At 38.3% G+C, this 18152-nt stretch overlaps 1 protein-coding gene across 1 annotated transcript in view; it reads right to left on the bottom strand.

Moving 5' to 3' along the window:
• The window catches only part of LOC134800995 (sodium-coupled monocarboxylate transporter 1), a 28342-nt gene extending 12053 nt beyond the window's left edge, over positions 1 to 16289 (bottom strand). Inside the window, exons 1-2 of the mRNA XM_063773491.1 lie at positions 16151 to 16289; positions 6559 to 6767 (exon numbers count right to left, since the gene is read on the bottom strand). Of these exons, the coding sequence (XP_063629561.1) occupies positions 6559 to 6763 (205 nt within the window). The 5' untranslated portion in view covers positions 6764 to 6767; positions 16151 to 16289. The remainder of the gene's footprint in view (positions 1 to 6558; positions 6768 to 16150) is intronic.
• Positions 16290 to 18152: the final 1863 nt, after the last annotated feature.

The following is an 18152-nucleotide window of genomic DNA, read 5'->3' on the forward strand; positions in this document are numbered from 1 at the left end:
CATATTAAGCTATCAATATTACACTTCAACCAATATGACTTAGCAAAAACAAACTTGGACAGTCTCGAAACATCAAAACAATGAAAGATTTTCTACATTTTGGTACCTCAGGTTATGATAAATACTACTATTTTTTTCTCAAAAATGTGCCAAAATATTGTAAAAATCTATTCTGCTGTATTTGTGTGAAAAACTTAAAACCAAAATTGTTTATCATCCTAAATTATTTTCAACTTTTTAACAATAACTTTCAGTTTTCACTTTGATATAATTACCTAGTATTAGTAGCATCTTATTAGTCATGAGTAAATTCTAGATCAAACAGAGTTTCTTCACTGTTTTCTTAGCCTGATAACACACGGCCTACTTACCATTTAATTCACATTTAAATTATCATTCCGCATGTTATCTGCGAACTGTGACGTTTGCCTTGGCTTGATAACATAACATTTAGTGTATACAAGTGAGTAAGCAAGGCCATGCAGTCATTGAAAAAGTTACGTGCAGAAAAATAAAATAAATAAAAATAAAATTAATTACAAGCTTTCGGAAAGATTGGCCTAATATTGCCATAGAACGAGGCGCGAGGAAGAAAAAGATTCGAGCCCTACACCAGCAGGATGTAAAGGATGACTCACGTTAGACCGTGGCGGCACCCGGCGCGGCAGACCCGCGCCTGACTGTGCCACTACCAGCCCGAAGGCCCAAACACAATGAAACCAACAACAGTGGAATCATACCAATTAATGTACTCCACCAGAATATAAACCGTCTAGAAAATAAAACCTATAGATTGGAATGCGAACTCCAATTACGCGATCCTGTCGCTGACGTGGTTTGCCTGACGGAGCACTGGCTGCAGTCAAATCAGCTAAGTACAGTCAATATCCTTAACTACTCCCTTCGTGCTCAATACTCGAGACCCTCGCGCCGTGGCGGAGGTGCCTGTATTTACGCCAGGACCGAACTAATAACAATAGAGCGACCAGAAGTTGGAAACCTGTCAGTTGAGATGCACTTCGAAACCTGTGCCGTCGAGTGCATCGACGCCGACCTCATCGTGGTGTGCATTTATAGACCTCCTAGCGGTGACGTACAATTATATCTTTCTAAGCTAACCGAATTATTAAATATGACAATCATGCAAAATTATAAAATCTTGTTAGTCGGTGATATTAACATAGATTTGCTGACGAAATGTAGCCTGACATGTAAAATGAATGATATAAACAAACAATATGGATTTAGACAATTAATTAATATGCCTACTAGAATAAGTACTGTATCTAGCACTTGTATTGATCATGCATTTACTAATGTTCCGAAATCTGACATCCAAACTTTATCTTGTATTGACCTTAACTTGTCTGACCACGTAAGCATAAATGTTACTGTAAATATTAAAAATAATTTAAATACATGTAATCATATATTAAAGCGAACTTTTTCAAATAGTAACATAAACAATTTTATTTCAAACATGAAACAATATAATTGGTTTGAAATTCATGATAAATGTATATGTCCTGGTGCTAAGATGGGTTTAGTGATGAACGTAATAAAACACTATTTTGACATATGTTTCCCACTTAGAAAACAGTTGGTAAAAACCGGCCAAGTGCGAGTCGGACTCGCGTTCCAAGGGTTCCGTATATTACACAATTTTTAACAATCAGTGCCGGATTAAGATATTTTGATGCCCTAAGCATTTCTAGGTGCCCCCTCTCCCTAGGGTCATCAAGATTACATTGATTTTTTGGTAAATTGAGAGAAGTTCATTGCCGTATTACAGCTGAGAATGGAAATCCGTCACATCATTTTATCACGAAAATTGACAGTGCCGCAGCAGTAATGTTGCAACAGAGTACCTAATGCTGTTGCAGTCGCCACCCGAATGTCACCTTTATCATAGCGTAGAAAGTAATAGAAACGCGAGCGAAGCGAGCGCGGAAATTTTTCGATATAAAAACGCAATATGATAGACAGTTGTACATTTTTACTTTTAGTATGGACATCAGTCACATCATTTTATCACGGAAGTTGACAGTACTGCAGCAGTAACGTTGCAACAGAGTAATGTTGCTGCAGTCGCCACCCGAATGTCACCTTTATCATACCTTATAAAGTAATTGAAAACGCGAGCGAAGTGAGCGCGAAAATATTTCGATATAAAAACGCAATTTTAGTTTTAGTCACAACCAGGCGCGAATCCAGGATTTCATACAGAGAAGGGATGGGACAGTTTTCTATCAGCCTAGCTTCGCATAGGGCTCGATATTTAAGGGTCTCAGCGAGGTTGTTTTCATGCATAAAATATGCAAGAAAGCAGAGAGCTTGGAATTGAATTGGCGAAGTGTGAGAAAGACAGTAGGCCCAGCTGCGAAAGAGGAAAGCTTGGATTTGGATCCACGCCCAAGTGTAATTAAGGCAGAAGATCAACTTTGCCGTAAGGCAGAAGGCCTCGCATAAGACCTAACGCCGAACCGCAAAAGAGTGGGTTGAAATCGAATCTATGCATGTAATCACGACTCTTCTACTGCTACCGATTGTTTCCCAAAGAATTACACGCCATTATTTTTGCAAATTAGCTTTTGGACAGCTAAAAAAATCGTGTGGTAAAAACGACGATGTGTCTGTCCCTAATTTTAAAATTTGTTCACCTTTTTCAACCTGGCATTTTGGTGCCCTCCCTGAACGTGGTGCCGTAAGCACGTGCTTGTTTTGCTTATTGGTTACAAAGTCTTTATTAATTCAACCATTAAAGTCGACGAGTACAAAAAACTTTGAGCTAGCTCTCAATGTAACATATTTTTTTAAACATTTATTTTTAATTTGACCTTACAATTACTCGTAAGTAGGTAAGACCGTTAAATATTTAAAATGATTATCTTATCAGAAAATTATCACCAATTACTCTAAGAAAACTACTACTCTAAGTAATCCGGCACTGTTAACAATGTATTTTTTATGTGAAACGTGAGTGAAATCTCTTTAAAAAATCCGTAGGGGTCGGATCAAAAACTGTAATTAAGTCCGACTCACGCTTGACTGTACATTTCTAATAGGTTTTCCTGTCATCTATAGGTATAGACCTATTTTATGTATTTTTTTAAAAATTTAAGACTTAGTAGTTTCGGAGATAAGGGGGGGGGAATGGTCATTTTTTGCCTATTTTCTTGAATAACTTCTAAACTGTTTACTCGAAAATTATAAAAAAAAATATATTTGAGATCCTTACAATAAGCTCTTTCATTTGATATGTAACATGATATAGTTTGAAAAATTTTTTTTTTTCATTTACCCCCCAAAAGTGGCCCCCATGTTTAAAATTCATTTGTTTACGTTACATGTCCGTATTTGGGTCACAAACTTACATATGTGTACCAAATTTCAACTTGATTGGTCCAGTAGTTCCGGAGAAAATCGGCTGTGACAGACGGACGGACAGACAGACAGACAGACAGACAGACGCACGAGTGATCCTATAAGGGTTCCGTTTTTTCCTTTTGAGGTACGGAACCCTAACAATGTGAGTAACTGGGTTACCGAAACGGTTCGACAAATTCGTTACCGAATACACAAACTTAAGTTAAAAATATCTAAAACGCCTAATGATTGTGAGTTACGACTGACCCTTGAAAAAATGGAAGTACTGTATTGGTCCACGTTGAAAACCACTCGTTCTGAATATGTAAACAGTCAGATAGCTAGATCGAATGAAAACTTGTCTCGGTGCATATGGCGCGTAATCGCCTCCGAAACATGCAAAACCTCTAATAAGAATAATAGTGCCATAAACGTGTTTATTTCTAAATCAGCTGGTGAGAGCGATACCGCCCGCGCCGTCGCTGCTGCCGACCGCCTAAACCGGTATTATATACAAACAAATGTAAACAATACAAAGCCGTGTAATCGCTCTGCTCTTATCTATTTGTATAACTATTTACCAATGTATGTGCCTACATTCCAGTTTGAACCCTATACTCTAACTGAAATAGTTAAAGCATTTAAAACAATTAAACGTAAAAAATCCCAAGATATAAATGACATGTCTACTTGTGTGCTGGATTATCTGCCGCCGGTGGTGGTGTCATTATTCCTGCTATTATTCAATGAGTGCCTACTTAACGGAGTATATCCAGATATATTGAAACTTATAAAAGTACAACCTATATATAAGGGGAAGGGAGAAATGGAACTCGAGAAATGTTTTCGACCAATATCTCTAATACCCATTATGTCCAAAGTGTTCGAGTATCTTATGAGTTCATCACTTATGAGATACTTCATAGGGAATGGTTTATTAAATAAACAACAGTATGCCTATCAAGCGGGGCGGTCGACCACGGACGCGACACGCGATGTTGTGGCGCGGACGCTGTCTCATCTCGACGCCGGGCGACAGGTCGCTGCTATTTTTTGCGACCTGTCGCGCGCCTTTGAGATGATCGACCATTCTTTGCTCCTTGAAAAATTATCTAGGTATGGTGTTGGTGGCCAGTTTCATAATACCATACGCTCCTTTCTAAATAACCGTAAACAGAGCACATGCGTCATGAACTCTAAATCGAATTTAGAAAATATTGGCAATATTGCTGTACCGCAGGGGTCAACAATGGGGAATGTCCTATTTTTGATCCTGGTAAACGACATCTCATCGGCTAGTCCTGATTTGGAGTTCATAACGTATGCTGACGACACATGCATCCTGGTGAGTGCCGACAACCTTCAAATTTTAAATTCTAAGGTCGAAATTGCTATGCAACAAATATCTCAATGGTTTGCTGCAAACGGAATGCTGTTAAATTTAGAAAAAACCAATATTTTATATTTCCAGCTTAGATATAACATCAATAATAAACTAGATATTAAACTAAATAACATCGAAGTACCACAAGTTAAAGAGGTAAGATACTTAGGCTTCATTCTGGACTCCGGTCTCACGTGGTCCCCCCACATCGACCATGTGTGCGGTAAACTGTCTTCCGCATGTTATGCACTTTCGAGAATAGCACCGACATTGTCTCACGATAATGTGAAAAAAGCTTACTACGGATATTTTCATTCTGTTCTTATCATGGGTGCTGACCTGTGGGCGACGGCGCGGCGGCTGACCGCGATAGGCCTTTCAAATTACAAAAACGTGCTGTGCGTATCATTAGCGGTAAGTCACATGATCATCCCGCAAAAAGTTTATTTAAAGACCATAAGATACTCACTCTTCCAAGTGTTTACATTTTAACTGCCTGTAAGTATGTTAGGGCCAACGTGGATCGATACGCTACCCATTCGCAGGCCCGTAGGAAAAACCGGTTAATCGTCCCGGGGTGCAGACTTGCAAGAGCTCGGAAGTCTCTTGGCATCTTAGGCGTAAAATTATATAACTTACTACCCGAGGAAATAAAGATGGCAAAAACTGATAAAATGTTTGACCGAAACCTTAAAACATTTTTAATTGACTTAGCATGCTACAGCGTCGACGAATTTGTCGAAACGTGCACTAACCCTAAGTAATCTACTATACTTATACACAATATAAACAAATGTATACTTACTTTATGAAATTAATAATATAATAACTTATGTTTGTTCAAGCTACATGCGACCCTATTTGACTACTTACTGATTGTTTACTTGATTTGTTTCGCTTAAAATAAGTTGTTTATTTAATAGTAATATAAAAATTACTGTGCAAATGCTGTACCAACCTACCTACTGCATATTATTATTAATTTATTATTTACTGACTTGTAAAACATTGACTTTTATCAATAAATATCTTGTATCTTGTATCTTGTAGACCGGGCCGTGTCCGGGCCGGAGCTTCCAGCGCTTACTTTTCTATGACATTACAGGCGATCACGTGATGCTTTCCATAGAAAACGATGCGCTGGAAGCTCCGGCCTGGACACGGCCCGGCGTGTCATCCTTAACAAGATGGAAAGTAGAATTCTATGTGTATTGGTTGCCCTGCCAGCCCTTGCTCCACAGAACGGCGCCAAGTAGATTTAGGGCGACCATGTTTCCGTTTGCCGGGCATCTTCCAGGTCAGAGCCACTTTGGATAGATGGGTGTCAGGTTTCCTGAGGATATGTCATATGCCCAATCCAATGTCATTGTCATTCTACACCAGAGCAAGTGACGCCGCAACAGAAAACTGCGTCACGAAAATGATTTATTAGTATTTAAGATTTTTATTATTGTATATATAATTATGTTTGTTTGTAAGGTATGTATCTATAGGCCTTAGTAGCCTAAAAATAAATGCTTTGTTTCATTGATTGATTGATTGATTTCGGCGTCTGGATCTCCTTGTGTACGGGTGCTTGTCTGCCGGCCTAGCCAAGGTTACAATCGCTATCGCTTCGACAACGAAACGCTTTGTGTCTCTCTATCACTCTTTCATATTAGTGCGACAGTGACAGTTGCGTTTGTAAAAAGCGACTGGCATTTTGGCTACGCGGCCTGGTTATTCTCCAGATCCAGTTAGCGTTTGTGATCCAGTTAGGCCAAAAGATTTTGAATTAGCACCTATTAAATAATATATTATTATCTTACCCAAAAAGCTTCTAACTCCGAGCGTTCCCCTAGCGACTGAGAGCACCATAGCCAGCGTGCTGACCCCGCCGCCCGCGAATATGTACGCACGCTTCGCGCTGCCCCCTGCGCGGGCGCCGCGCGCGCGCCACAGCGGCACGCAGGACGTCGCGCACACGAACACGCCGAACACTACGCATTCCCACGCTAGCCACCCTGTCGCCATGGTTCTGGAAGGAATAATTAAATATTTTGTTAATATATTCTAAAAACAATGACTATGTGTTTTTGTAGTCAATGTAAACAAACATCTAATTGTTTCACAATAGCATTTGTTCTAATGCTAAATTTACCATTTGGATTTGTTTGTTGTTATTCAAATGTTTGGAAAGCTTATTGTGATCTAAAAACGCTAGATTTTTCAAAAACTCCGTGGTCTGAGTCTAACTGCTCCTTATGGAACAATAATTAATTAAACGTATAATATAGATGAATAATTTAGGTATAATAACTTGTTTTTTGACGAAAAAAATAATTATTGGTAATAGATAGGTATAATAGGTTATTTTTTGAAGAAAAAAAATATTCGTTTGTTACTTATGAAAACAAAAAAAGCACGATGTTCTAAATAATTATATAGACGAAATATATTAGGTATATTATTACTTAGTAGAGACAGAGAGTTATTAAACAGTTTACTCGTAGAATAGTTTGAAGTTGACTTCCACATAGTTTTAATAAAAAAAATGTATAATATTCTTTTGGTTAGAATATTTATTCGCTTCTTTTTATTTGATTTTCAGCACGTGTCCCTAACTATACACCGAGATGTAATCACTCGTAAATTAAACGAGCACGTGTCAAAAAATAACTAGAATATTAGAATCTATTACCTTACTGATAAGATTCAGAATGAACTCTACAAATCGCTGACCCAATATTACAGGGTTCTATGTTTCACTTTTATCGAACTGAAATTTGAACATTGTCATAGTGACATTAAGTCGAATTTCAACTATCTTGAAAATGTAACATAGAACTTTGTAATATTGAACCAATTCATACTCCCACAGCCGGGATCAAGTGGGTAAAGATTATGTAAATGTCAACTGTTGGATGTAAAATGACATTTCCGTAAATGGCAATTGACTTTGACATCATAGTAAAACGGAAGAGTCGGACCGAGCTAAATCGGCAAGGCATTAGCAATAATAAAATGAGGTACGAATGTCTTCCTAATTACGTATTTCTAACATTAACTTCGTATATCTAAGATTTAATGTATTTTTTTAGTGTGTAGTTAGAATCGGTGGTATTTTTTTACATTTAGAAGTACCTTGTAATATGCCTAATTTGAAGAAGAAGACATTTTACAAATTAATGACAAATTTCTAAGAATATTTATGAGATGATAATGACACTCCCTCACTTTGATCCGTTTAGTTCAATACTTGGAAGTGACGAGGGAGGCCTTTGCTCAGCAGTAGGAGACTAGGCTCATATAAATAAAATAAATAATTATTGATTATTTCCAATTCCAGTTTCGAATGATTCACAGTTAGTTTCACTAGACTTATATCGACCGGGATATGGACCGTGATTACCTTTTGTATTGTTTTCAAGCCCCCGATATTACGACGCTGTTACATGCATCTTGTTCACGGGTAACTGAATATAGCGGGTAGGAGTGGGTCCATATTCCATATCCCGGTGGATATAAAGGATGACTCACGCTAGACCGGACCGGGGCCGGGCCGAAGCTTCCGGCGCTTCATTTCTATGGAACGCACCACGTGATCACCGATCAGTCGTCATAGAAAATGACACGGCTCGGCCCGGTGGTGTAGCGTGAGTCATCCTATGTAGTATTTCCAATTCGTTATAAGTACCTACTTCGGTCGGTAAAAAGATTGTGGGTGAAATATGAAAATGTGGCGTCATACACACATGCATATGACAGCCATCATTCGTAATTAGGTGTCAGATATAATCTAGTCTGTCGCTACCATTAGCAATGTCACAGTAACTTACGTAGCAAATTGCACAAAATTGCTTTATTTGTTATTTTAAACGCTACACGCTATTAAAGTAATTGTAGAAATATTTATATGGAATCACGGGAAATTACAGTTTATTTTGTTGTATAACTTTGTCAATTTAAATGTTTGTTTTCTTTTATCTTGCAAGTTAGCGGAAGGATCGAAAAAGTTAATTCGACAAGGTTTAAAACGTTTGGAGTAATAACAAGCTAAATTATGTACATGCAATGGCAGATTGCGAAAATGGCAGCATAAACGTCATATTTATAAGAAAATATTACTATAAAGTAGAGTTCATAAATAAATATATAAATATTAGGGGACATCTTAAACAGATGAAACTAGCCCCAAACTAAGCAAAGCTTGTACTATGGGTGCTAGACGACGATATACAATAGGTATACTTATATAGATAAATACATACCTACTTATATATACATACAAAACACCTACTATGACTCAGGAACAAATGTTTGTGTTCCTCACACAAATAAAGGATGACTCACGTTAGAGCGGGCCGTGTTCGGGCCAGAGCTTCCGGCGCATCGTTTTCTATGGAAAGCATCACGTGATCGTCTGTCATGTCATAGAAAAGTAAGCGCTGGAAGCTCCGGCCCGGACACGGCCCGGTCTAACGTGAGTCATCCTTAAATGCTCTTACTGGGATTCGAACCCACTAGGCCAGACCGGTCGTCAATATTAGTATACATTTTTTAACCTCATTGCAATGGATTAAGGTGAAGAAATGTAGGTACCTATAAATAAATTATTAACTTGAGTGTAAGTACAGTGGAAATTGGGTCGTTAAAAAAACGTTTGCAGTTAGTTGGAGTTGCAGGCGTCCATAGCTGTGGTGACAGCTTACCATCAGGCCGTATGCTTATGTATCACCAACGTGTTCTTAAAATACCTTAAGCTACTTTGATTTAATACTCCATACAAATACGTAGTGTGTTGATACACGCGACAGTCATTAGATTGAACAAGTTTTTCTTATAAATTCATAGACTAGGAATCCTCTAGACGGAGTTTAGAGCAATTATTTCATGAAACCGATGCTGCCAAAAATACTGGGGTGCGGGGGACGAGGTGAGCGAGGTCCCGTGCCGTGATTAGTCCGTTCAAAGACACGGCCGTCACACAAATACACTTTCGACTCGAAAATGGAGTAAAACTACCGTATTTGTGGCAGAGGGGATAGAGCTACTATGCTCAGTCTGGAGGATGTCTTGTCTGTGTATAAATTTAATGAAATCGGTTACATAATATCGCTATTACAATAAAATTATAATAGAGGCTGATTCTAATTTCACAATTTGATATCATATCAAATTATCATATCACCATTTAAGTTTTATGAAGCAGATACATCTGTAAGCAATACTACAAATTTTAAAATCAAAAAGAAAAAGTGTTATATGCACCGTTTCAGGTAAGCTTGCTACCTTTTGAAACACGCCCAAAGGTGTAATGATGTGATTATGATGTCCTCCCACAAGTATCCGTCGACGGCGACACCCGGACAAATCAGTATCAGTATCAGTACGGTTACCATCAGTTTGTCAGTGACATAAACGCCGTCGAGAACGTAATTTACTTTCTATACATCTCGCTCGCACTCGCATATTAGTGCAAACGGGACGTATAGAAAGTAAATTACGTTCTCGACGGCGTTTATGTCACTGACAAACTGATGGTAACCGTACAGGTATTCAGTAAATGGGCTCGAACGTGACATGCGAAACCGAGTTTTGTTTTTAAACTTCCGCAAGACATGCAGTAAATAAAGCTCGCCATTCGAGCCGCAACTGTATGTGTAGGAGGGCTTGGGCCGAGATTTTCGAAGCTGGCATTTAGAAAAAAATTGTAATTCTTCATTTTGGAAAAATTCGCACTTTTTTAATAAACATCGGTAGCTCAGTCGGTTAAGAGCGATTGAACCGATGTTCCAAAAGGTTACAAGGAGTCTTACCCGAAACGGTAATATTTTTTTCCTTTAATTTGATAATATTTAAGGTCGTACGACCTTGACCGCGAGCGCCAATCACCGTTAGCTAGCGCTGATTGGTGCTGACGAAATGCAATCACGATAGAGATGCGCAAAACGCTTCACTGAGTTAAAAATATTGATTCATATCTTTCGCTCGCAGTGATATGTATCACTCATTTCGCTCACTTCGCTTAGTGGATCTGTAGAGTATATTGTTCAAGACTGAGTAGAGGGAAATGTCAATCAATCAGATACACACAGCCATAAGTGCGACCAAGATGGCGAATCACGCGATAGATCCTGCCATGTTTTCCCGACGCCCTCCGAATTCTTCCGAACCGCTCCGAAACTTATTCGCATCGTCTCACTCGCTCCTCGCTCGTCACGCTCGGCCGGCTCATTCGAATCATGAGTGGGAAATTGGAAAAAGTGCGCTAGGAACACTAAGATAGATGAGCGAGTGAGCGATTTAAATCATCAGTGAGTTGAAGAGTGAGCGAGTTCAATCAAAAGATATAGTTCATTTAAATCACTCGTGAATGACACATGTCTAAATCAAGAGTTATCTCATTCATTTCGCTCTTACTCCTAGATGCGCGTGAGATAACTGAACGTCGAATCAAAATAAATAAAATATTTTTCAAATCGTTATGGCAGAATCAGCCCCTTAGTCACATAACTAAAGGTCAAGCACCGGTTTATTTTATCCCAAATCCTGGCCTTGACTTTGCTACATCTAAATATGTATTACATATTTATAGACGGGTCTATCGCGAATTTATTTTACTACCTTTATTACCTTTATACAGGTTTCACGACCAGTGCAACCTGTGTCGAAACGTCGGTAAATAAAGGTACCTAATAAAATAAATTCGAGATAGACCCGTCTATAAATGTGAGTTAATATGTGTTCAAAATGCGAAAGTCTTAAATATTATATTACATTTCATTCTAAATCTTAGATACTACGACATAAAGTTCTTTTTCAGTCTGGCCTAAACAAAAAAGAGCTCTCTAGAATGTTTGTTTTTGAACTTTGAACTTAATATTGTTTATATATAAAGTTGAAAATATTTGTGCCACGATATTTTTTCTAATTATGTATGTTTAGATGTCTAGACTCAGCTGAAGACGAGTTTGGCACTAGTTTCGACCGTCGTGTCCAAGTAGTACGGAAGGTATGACGAAATAATAAATGTTGTGATGTTATTCTTAATCATCTCTAAACAAGTACCTATAATTATATTATTTTATAATAGGCACCATTTTATTTAATAAATTAAAATTTACAAGTGTAATAATTATTTACTTATAATTGAATTTATTAAATGACCAAAATAAAATAATCCCGGGTTTTGACTGACTTAACTTGACATTAATACATGGAGATTGTTTTTATTTAAAAATGTGTTGTGGTTCAAATCTCACAGTTTTGGTTGTCAGCTGTATTATGTACACAACTACGTAAGTAATATCACGTTTTCAGGCCAACCGTGGCACCGGGATTCACGGCTATCTGGCTGAAATCTAAATGGATTTTACGCTTACTGGCCATTCGTAATAATAACATGAGTTGCCGTATTGAGTCAATTTTGATAAACATCATGTCACTCTTGCATGGCATTTTAATAGCAAAATGGGGACAGAAACGGACCCAGTAGGCTGTGTGCGATCACCTTATATATATAATAATATGTCACAGATAAGTGAATAATATTATGGAGGTCAAGACCTGTCACTTTGAATATGTAGTCTAGTAAATCCCTATAGAGGCTATAGATCAGTGTTTTGCCAGGGGGGTGTCACTACGCAGTTTTGGTACAGGCCGCTCGGCTCGCACGGTAGTCGTGTCACGAGGCGCTCGCGCAAAGAAGATTCACGGTTCGTGCGCGGTTATAAGTTTCAATTTTGTTGCAGGCGGCGAGTACAGGTATAATTTTATAGGTAGTTTTTCTGTGGTTTTGCCGATGACATCAAAACTTTTAACAATTTATAATCAATATCGTTTATCAATATTGCAATTCATTGAGAGTGGCAAAACTATCTACCATAAGGAACCCTAACTTTACGTCGGAGCAACTTCGACCAAATAAAATATTAAAATATGTAACAATATTATCAAGAAATACTTAGGTCTATATCACAATAATTAGAACAGCGTGTAAATATTTTGATCTACACACATAATATCATAAACCCTCTATCGGCCCGATTCGAACTTTAAGATATGTCAAATATTACGTTTAGATACGATATGGATTAGATAATTATTATGTCAGTGTCAAAAGTGACGTTTCTTCAAACAAAAACGTCACTGAATAATTTTACGGTTTAGACTCACTTGTTTTTAGTCACTCGCGCCACACGGCAGTACGCGATACACGGCCGTCGTGAATGCTGCTCGCACTATCAGTGCTTGAGAAAGGAAACCTAGGCTCTCCGAAACATGTCGCGCGAGTGACTAAAAACAAGTGAGTGTAAACCGTAAAATTATTCAATGTTAGTATGTCTCACAACAGTTTAAATTCGAAAAACGTCACTTTTGACACTGACATATCTAATCCATAATTCCATATCGTATCTTAACGTAATATTTGACGTAAGGTCAATGTGGCTAATTCCGTCATAAGGGCTATTCGGCCTACGAGCGTACTCTTATATTTCTTTGATTTTCAATCGTAGGAAAAAATAACATTTGCTTTTGATTGCTGAAACTAAAAGCAATCGCTGCTTTGTCGACGAAATTATCAATGTTATTCGTTGTTCGAGAAAAACGCTAGTGGACGGAATAGTCCCTATGACGGAATTAGCCACCATGACCCTATCTTAATATTCGAATCGGGCCGTAAGAGTCTGTTTATATCTTAGAATCATTTTGATCTAATATTTAAAACTTGCGCGTTTTGAACACATAAACTCACATTTATAGACGGGTCTATCGTGAATTTATTTCATTACCTTCATTTTCCGACATTTTGATCTAGTACCTTAGGTCACCATATGGGCTTGTATACTCGATTGATACCTAACATCAACATATGCCTATTATTACAGTCGTGTGAGTGCCAATTTTATGGTTTAATCAGCTCTTTGTGACGCAACACTTCAGCCGATTCACAAGTGTGCGCGTGAGTTCATTATACGCCAAAATCATTGTAATATTGGAGTTAATTGGACTTTACTCCTTAAGAATCGAATTTCAGATATAAGCCCAGGGCACAGTGTAAAAAGTAACAGTGGACCGACGCCTTTGATGTTTACGTGCGTAAATGCCGACGCCGCACAAGAACACAGTAGGGTTGTCACAGACTTTTACACTACTGCCGAAGACTTACACTTGACTTACTATAAGACACCCTAGCCCTGTAAGTAGTACCGAGCTACTAACAATAGCGATGTATGCAACTCGGGTGCGCGCAACCGGTGGGGTGGGAGTTGCCCTGTCTAGACGGCTTCGTCCAATGACTGTATTGTGTTATGGACTGTGCCCAGGGTATGAAATTTTATGGGGAATAAAATCAAACGTTACGTTATGTTATGTTTCGTGCGCAACTTATCTTACGAATCACCTACCAATGGTTTCATGGAAACTATTTATTCAATGTCAACAAATATCGTAGAGCCACAACGCGTAGCAGACGCTTCCCGCTTTGTAACGGAGTCGGACTATAGTAGACCAAAAGGACGACCGAGGTCATATCTTTATCTCACTCACCCTGCCTTCGACCACGCGAGTATGAATGAGAAGTTTTACGACCCCGGTCGTCCGTTTGGTTTGGCTCTACTATAACTGATAAAGAAGAGACGCGTTCCATATATTTTCGTACATTGAACCGCTGTTGACATCTCTGATGCACTTAGTAAAATCGTAAAGTTTGCGGCACGTCACTGCGATTCCGCACCGTCAGCGTATTTTGAGCAGCGGTGTGGATGGCAAGCAAAAAACCGGTACGCGTTTCGATGCGTCACCGCGATTCCGTACCGTCGCCGTTTTTTAAGCAGTGGTGTGGTCGCATCTTTATATAGCTATTAGATTATGTGTCATTATAAATTAATTATATTTCATTATCGATACTCAATAACCAGAGTTAACCGGAGTGCGAAACTCGCCTAACGTAAGAAGATAATAAGTTTAGATATAAGAAAAGCAATTAAATATCAATAGATTTTTCCTTTTGTTAATAACTGGAAGTCGATGAAATAATTGCACAAAACCAGAGGCTAAATTAAAAAAGCTGTTATAATGGTGCAGGCGAGAGCGAGCTGCGCAGAGATTTATGTTAAGTCAGAAAACCACCAGCCAAATAACACTAGACCCTACTCATAGTGTTCTGTTCCTGCCGGTGAGTAAAGGACGACTCACGTTAGACCGGGCCGTGTCCGGGCCGGAGCTACCGGCGCTTACTTTTCTATGACATGACAGGCGATCACGTGATGCTTTCCATAGAAAACGATGCGCCGGAAGCTTCGGGTCGGACACGCCCGTCTAACGTGAGTCATTCCTAAGGTTGCCAGAGCTCAACGAGGCCGCGGGGTCTTAGGATCGGCAAAGGCAAATTTAGGTACCTATTAGGTACATATTAATAAAAATAAATAAATAAATAAAAATACATAGAAAACATCCATATATCCATAACTCAGGAACAAATATTTGTGATGAATACACAAATAAATGCCCTTACCAAGATTCAAACCCAGGACCTCCCTGCTTCGTAGGCAGGGTCACTACCGACTAGGCTAGGAGGCCGTTACATAAAACGTAAATTATGTCTGTTTAAATTTATTTCATTTATTTATTTCATTAAATTTATTTATTTCATTCACGTGTGAATGCATAATTGATTGCAATTTCAAGTCTTTTACTATCACAACAGGATAAAAACACGCGTATTTGCATGTAAATGATTAATTATGTGGAAATGAACATAATAAATGCAAATGATGGTTTTAAATATTGGCAATTTACATTAGAAATGTCAAAATATTATAATTATTTTTTTAAATTTTATATGAGTTATTTTTTTATGAGCCTTACAAAGTAAATGGCCTGATGTATTTTAGGATATGCAAATATTTATTTTATTAGTTTAGTTACATTTTTCAACAAAATGATATCACTAATTCTCACTCGGTACTCAATCTATTCTGTAAAAAAGTAGGTATCCCGAAACCTTCTTCGTAAAAAATGGACAGCAAAAAAGAACCCACGTTTTAAAATCATTCATACGATAATACTTATGTGTGACAACTAATTAATTGCTACAATTAATTTAAAATTAAATTGTGTTAAATAGTGCAAATCATTATTTGTAAACATAAAAAAAAAAACAATAACTTAGCAATATTATTGTTGCTTTATATTTTGCAATAGTTACTTCCAAAAGTTGTCTAGAAGAGATCGCACTTCAGCGAAAAGACTTGCAGGTTGCAGGGGGCTTTACGTTGACCTCAATAGAGTGTTTATATTATATCATGTAAACTTTATACATTCCCATCAGCCCAGACAAAACACTCACAAGTCAAAACACAATTGTTCTTAAACAAAACATCCACGAAAACACCATAACCAGCTCTTTAGACTCACGTGTGTTCCGAATATAGCTTGATATTGGCTTCGGTCCCAAAGTATAATGCACTACCGGGTTACGAGATGAATGTACGCGAGGTACGTGCGGCCGGATTGGCGCGGTGGCGTAGACTGTTTTCAGACGATTGACGCTTGTACACACGGGTGTCTTTTTATAATGAATATGTGTGTGCAAATAGATAATAGTGATTCTGATTAGAGATTTAAAGGGATGACGATCTAATGGGTTAAGGATAACTCACGCTAGACCGGGCCGGGGCCGGTCCGGAGCTTCCGGCGCTTACTTTTCTATGACATGACAGGCGATTACGTGATGCTTTCTATAGAAAACTATGCGCCGGAAGCTCCGGCCCGGTCCCGGGCTAGCATAGAGTGAGTCATCCGCAAAACGTAGCTGTGCGCTTATTCGACTTCAGTAAAGTAAAATTATGCTTCTGCAACTGATATGAGAAAAAAATAAGGCGTTATTTTTTACTTATACCTATTTGCAAACTTATTGAAAAGACATCAAATGTTTCCATTACATTACATCTTAAAATTGGTTGACATTTTTTTGTGTTTAATTACCTGATAAATGATACGGTGCCGGTGAATAAGACGCTATTACCTATAACTTCGATCGTACCCGTTATCATTATCAGAGCCGTATTCGAGTTTTTTTTTTGGTCGATATAATTTGTGACTACGAGTAGGTACTTATTTCACCCTTAAATTAGCCATCCTTAAGTCCATTCATCAATATTATATTTATAGCATGTACCTATGTATATATATGTAGGTACCTAAGTGTATATTTATGTAATGTATGTAGTTTATATTAGTTCTCTTTTCTTTTATTTGATTGTTTTTTTTTCTCTCTCTGCACCAATCGTAAGTGTCTCTGGCCCTATGGTTGACTGGAGAGAATGCCATTTGGCATTAAGTCCGCTATTTGTACATAGTTGTATACATTTTGTGCAATAAAGCTTAAGTAAAGAAATAAACAATACATCGAGCTACAAAAGGGCATACGCAATTACCCATTTTATGAATGAATTACATTAGGTACTAGCAGCTGTGTGTACAGTAGACAATATAAATACCAGTTGAAAATTTCCAGTAACTTCTTCTTCTTCCTCCTCGATTCCTCATGAGGTCACGACCACATGAGGTCGTTATTTTGTGCACCAAGGCTCTATTCTTCTTCATTTCCGCCTTCCTAATAATAGGTGTAGATCCCTGGCAGGCCTTTTTTACAGTGTCCACCCAGCGGGTTGGTGGATGTCTACTACTCCGTCCTCCATCCACCATGCCAACGATAATGCGCTTTTCAAAGTTGTCTGGCTCCCATCTGGCCGGCGTCCCAGTAACTATGAAACCTCTATTATTTCGTATAAAAGTATCATCCGCACCAGTTTTTTCTTTTTTAGTAATTCTACGTATTCTAGTATTCTACGCAATCCACAATATCCAACCCAGAAATAATCATCAAATCAAGATCCAACGGGCATAATTAGTGTGAATTTTAATTATTTTGTGCTGTGCGTTCCAACTGAACATCTAGCGACCTTCACCAAGGAGGCTTGGTTGGTGAAGGTCGCTAGATGTTCAGTCGGAACGCTTTTGGCCGAAGAGTGTGCGCCGGCCGGATCCCTGACACTGCGGGGTTGTGAACTGCATCGCAGCCATAATTGTGTGTTTTTAGTTTTAAGATTTATTATATAATAGTATGTAAGTATGCTAGTATTACAAGGTATTTATCTATGGGCCAATAGTTACCTGAAAATAAATATTTTCATTTCATTTTCATTTCATAATTTCCTGTTAGCGCATGTCTTTACCCGAAGATGCGACTCTTATTACAGTCTACAGAGTTAAGGTACACGTCCACAGGGCCACATCGCACGCATCGGGCGCATCGCACGCAACGGATTTTAGTAGAGATGCCACGAATATTCGGCAACTATTCGGTATTCGGCCTATTCGGCCATTTTGCCGAATATGCGGTATTCGGCCGAAT

Source organism: Cydia splendana, chromosome 21 (assembly GCF_910591565.1).
Source record: "Cydia splendana chromosome 21, ilCydSple1.2, whole genome shotgun sequence".
Taxonomy (NCBI): domain Eukaryota; kingdom Metazoa; phylum Arthropoda; class Insecta; order Lepidoptera; family Tortricidae; genus Cydia; species Cydia splendana.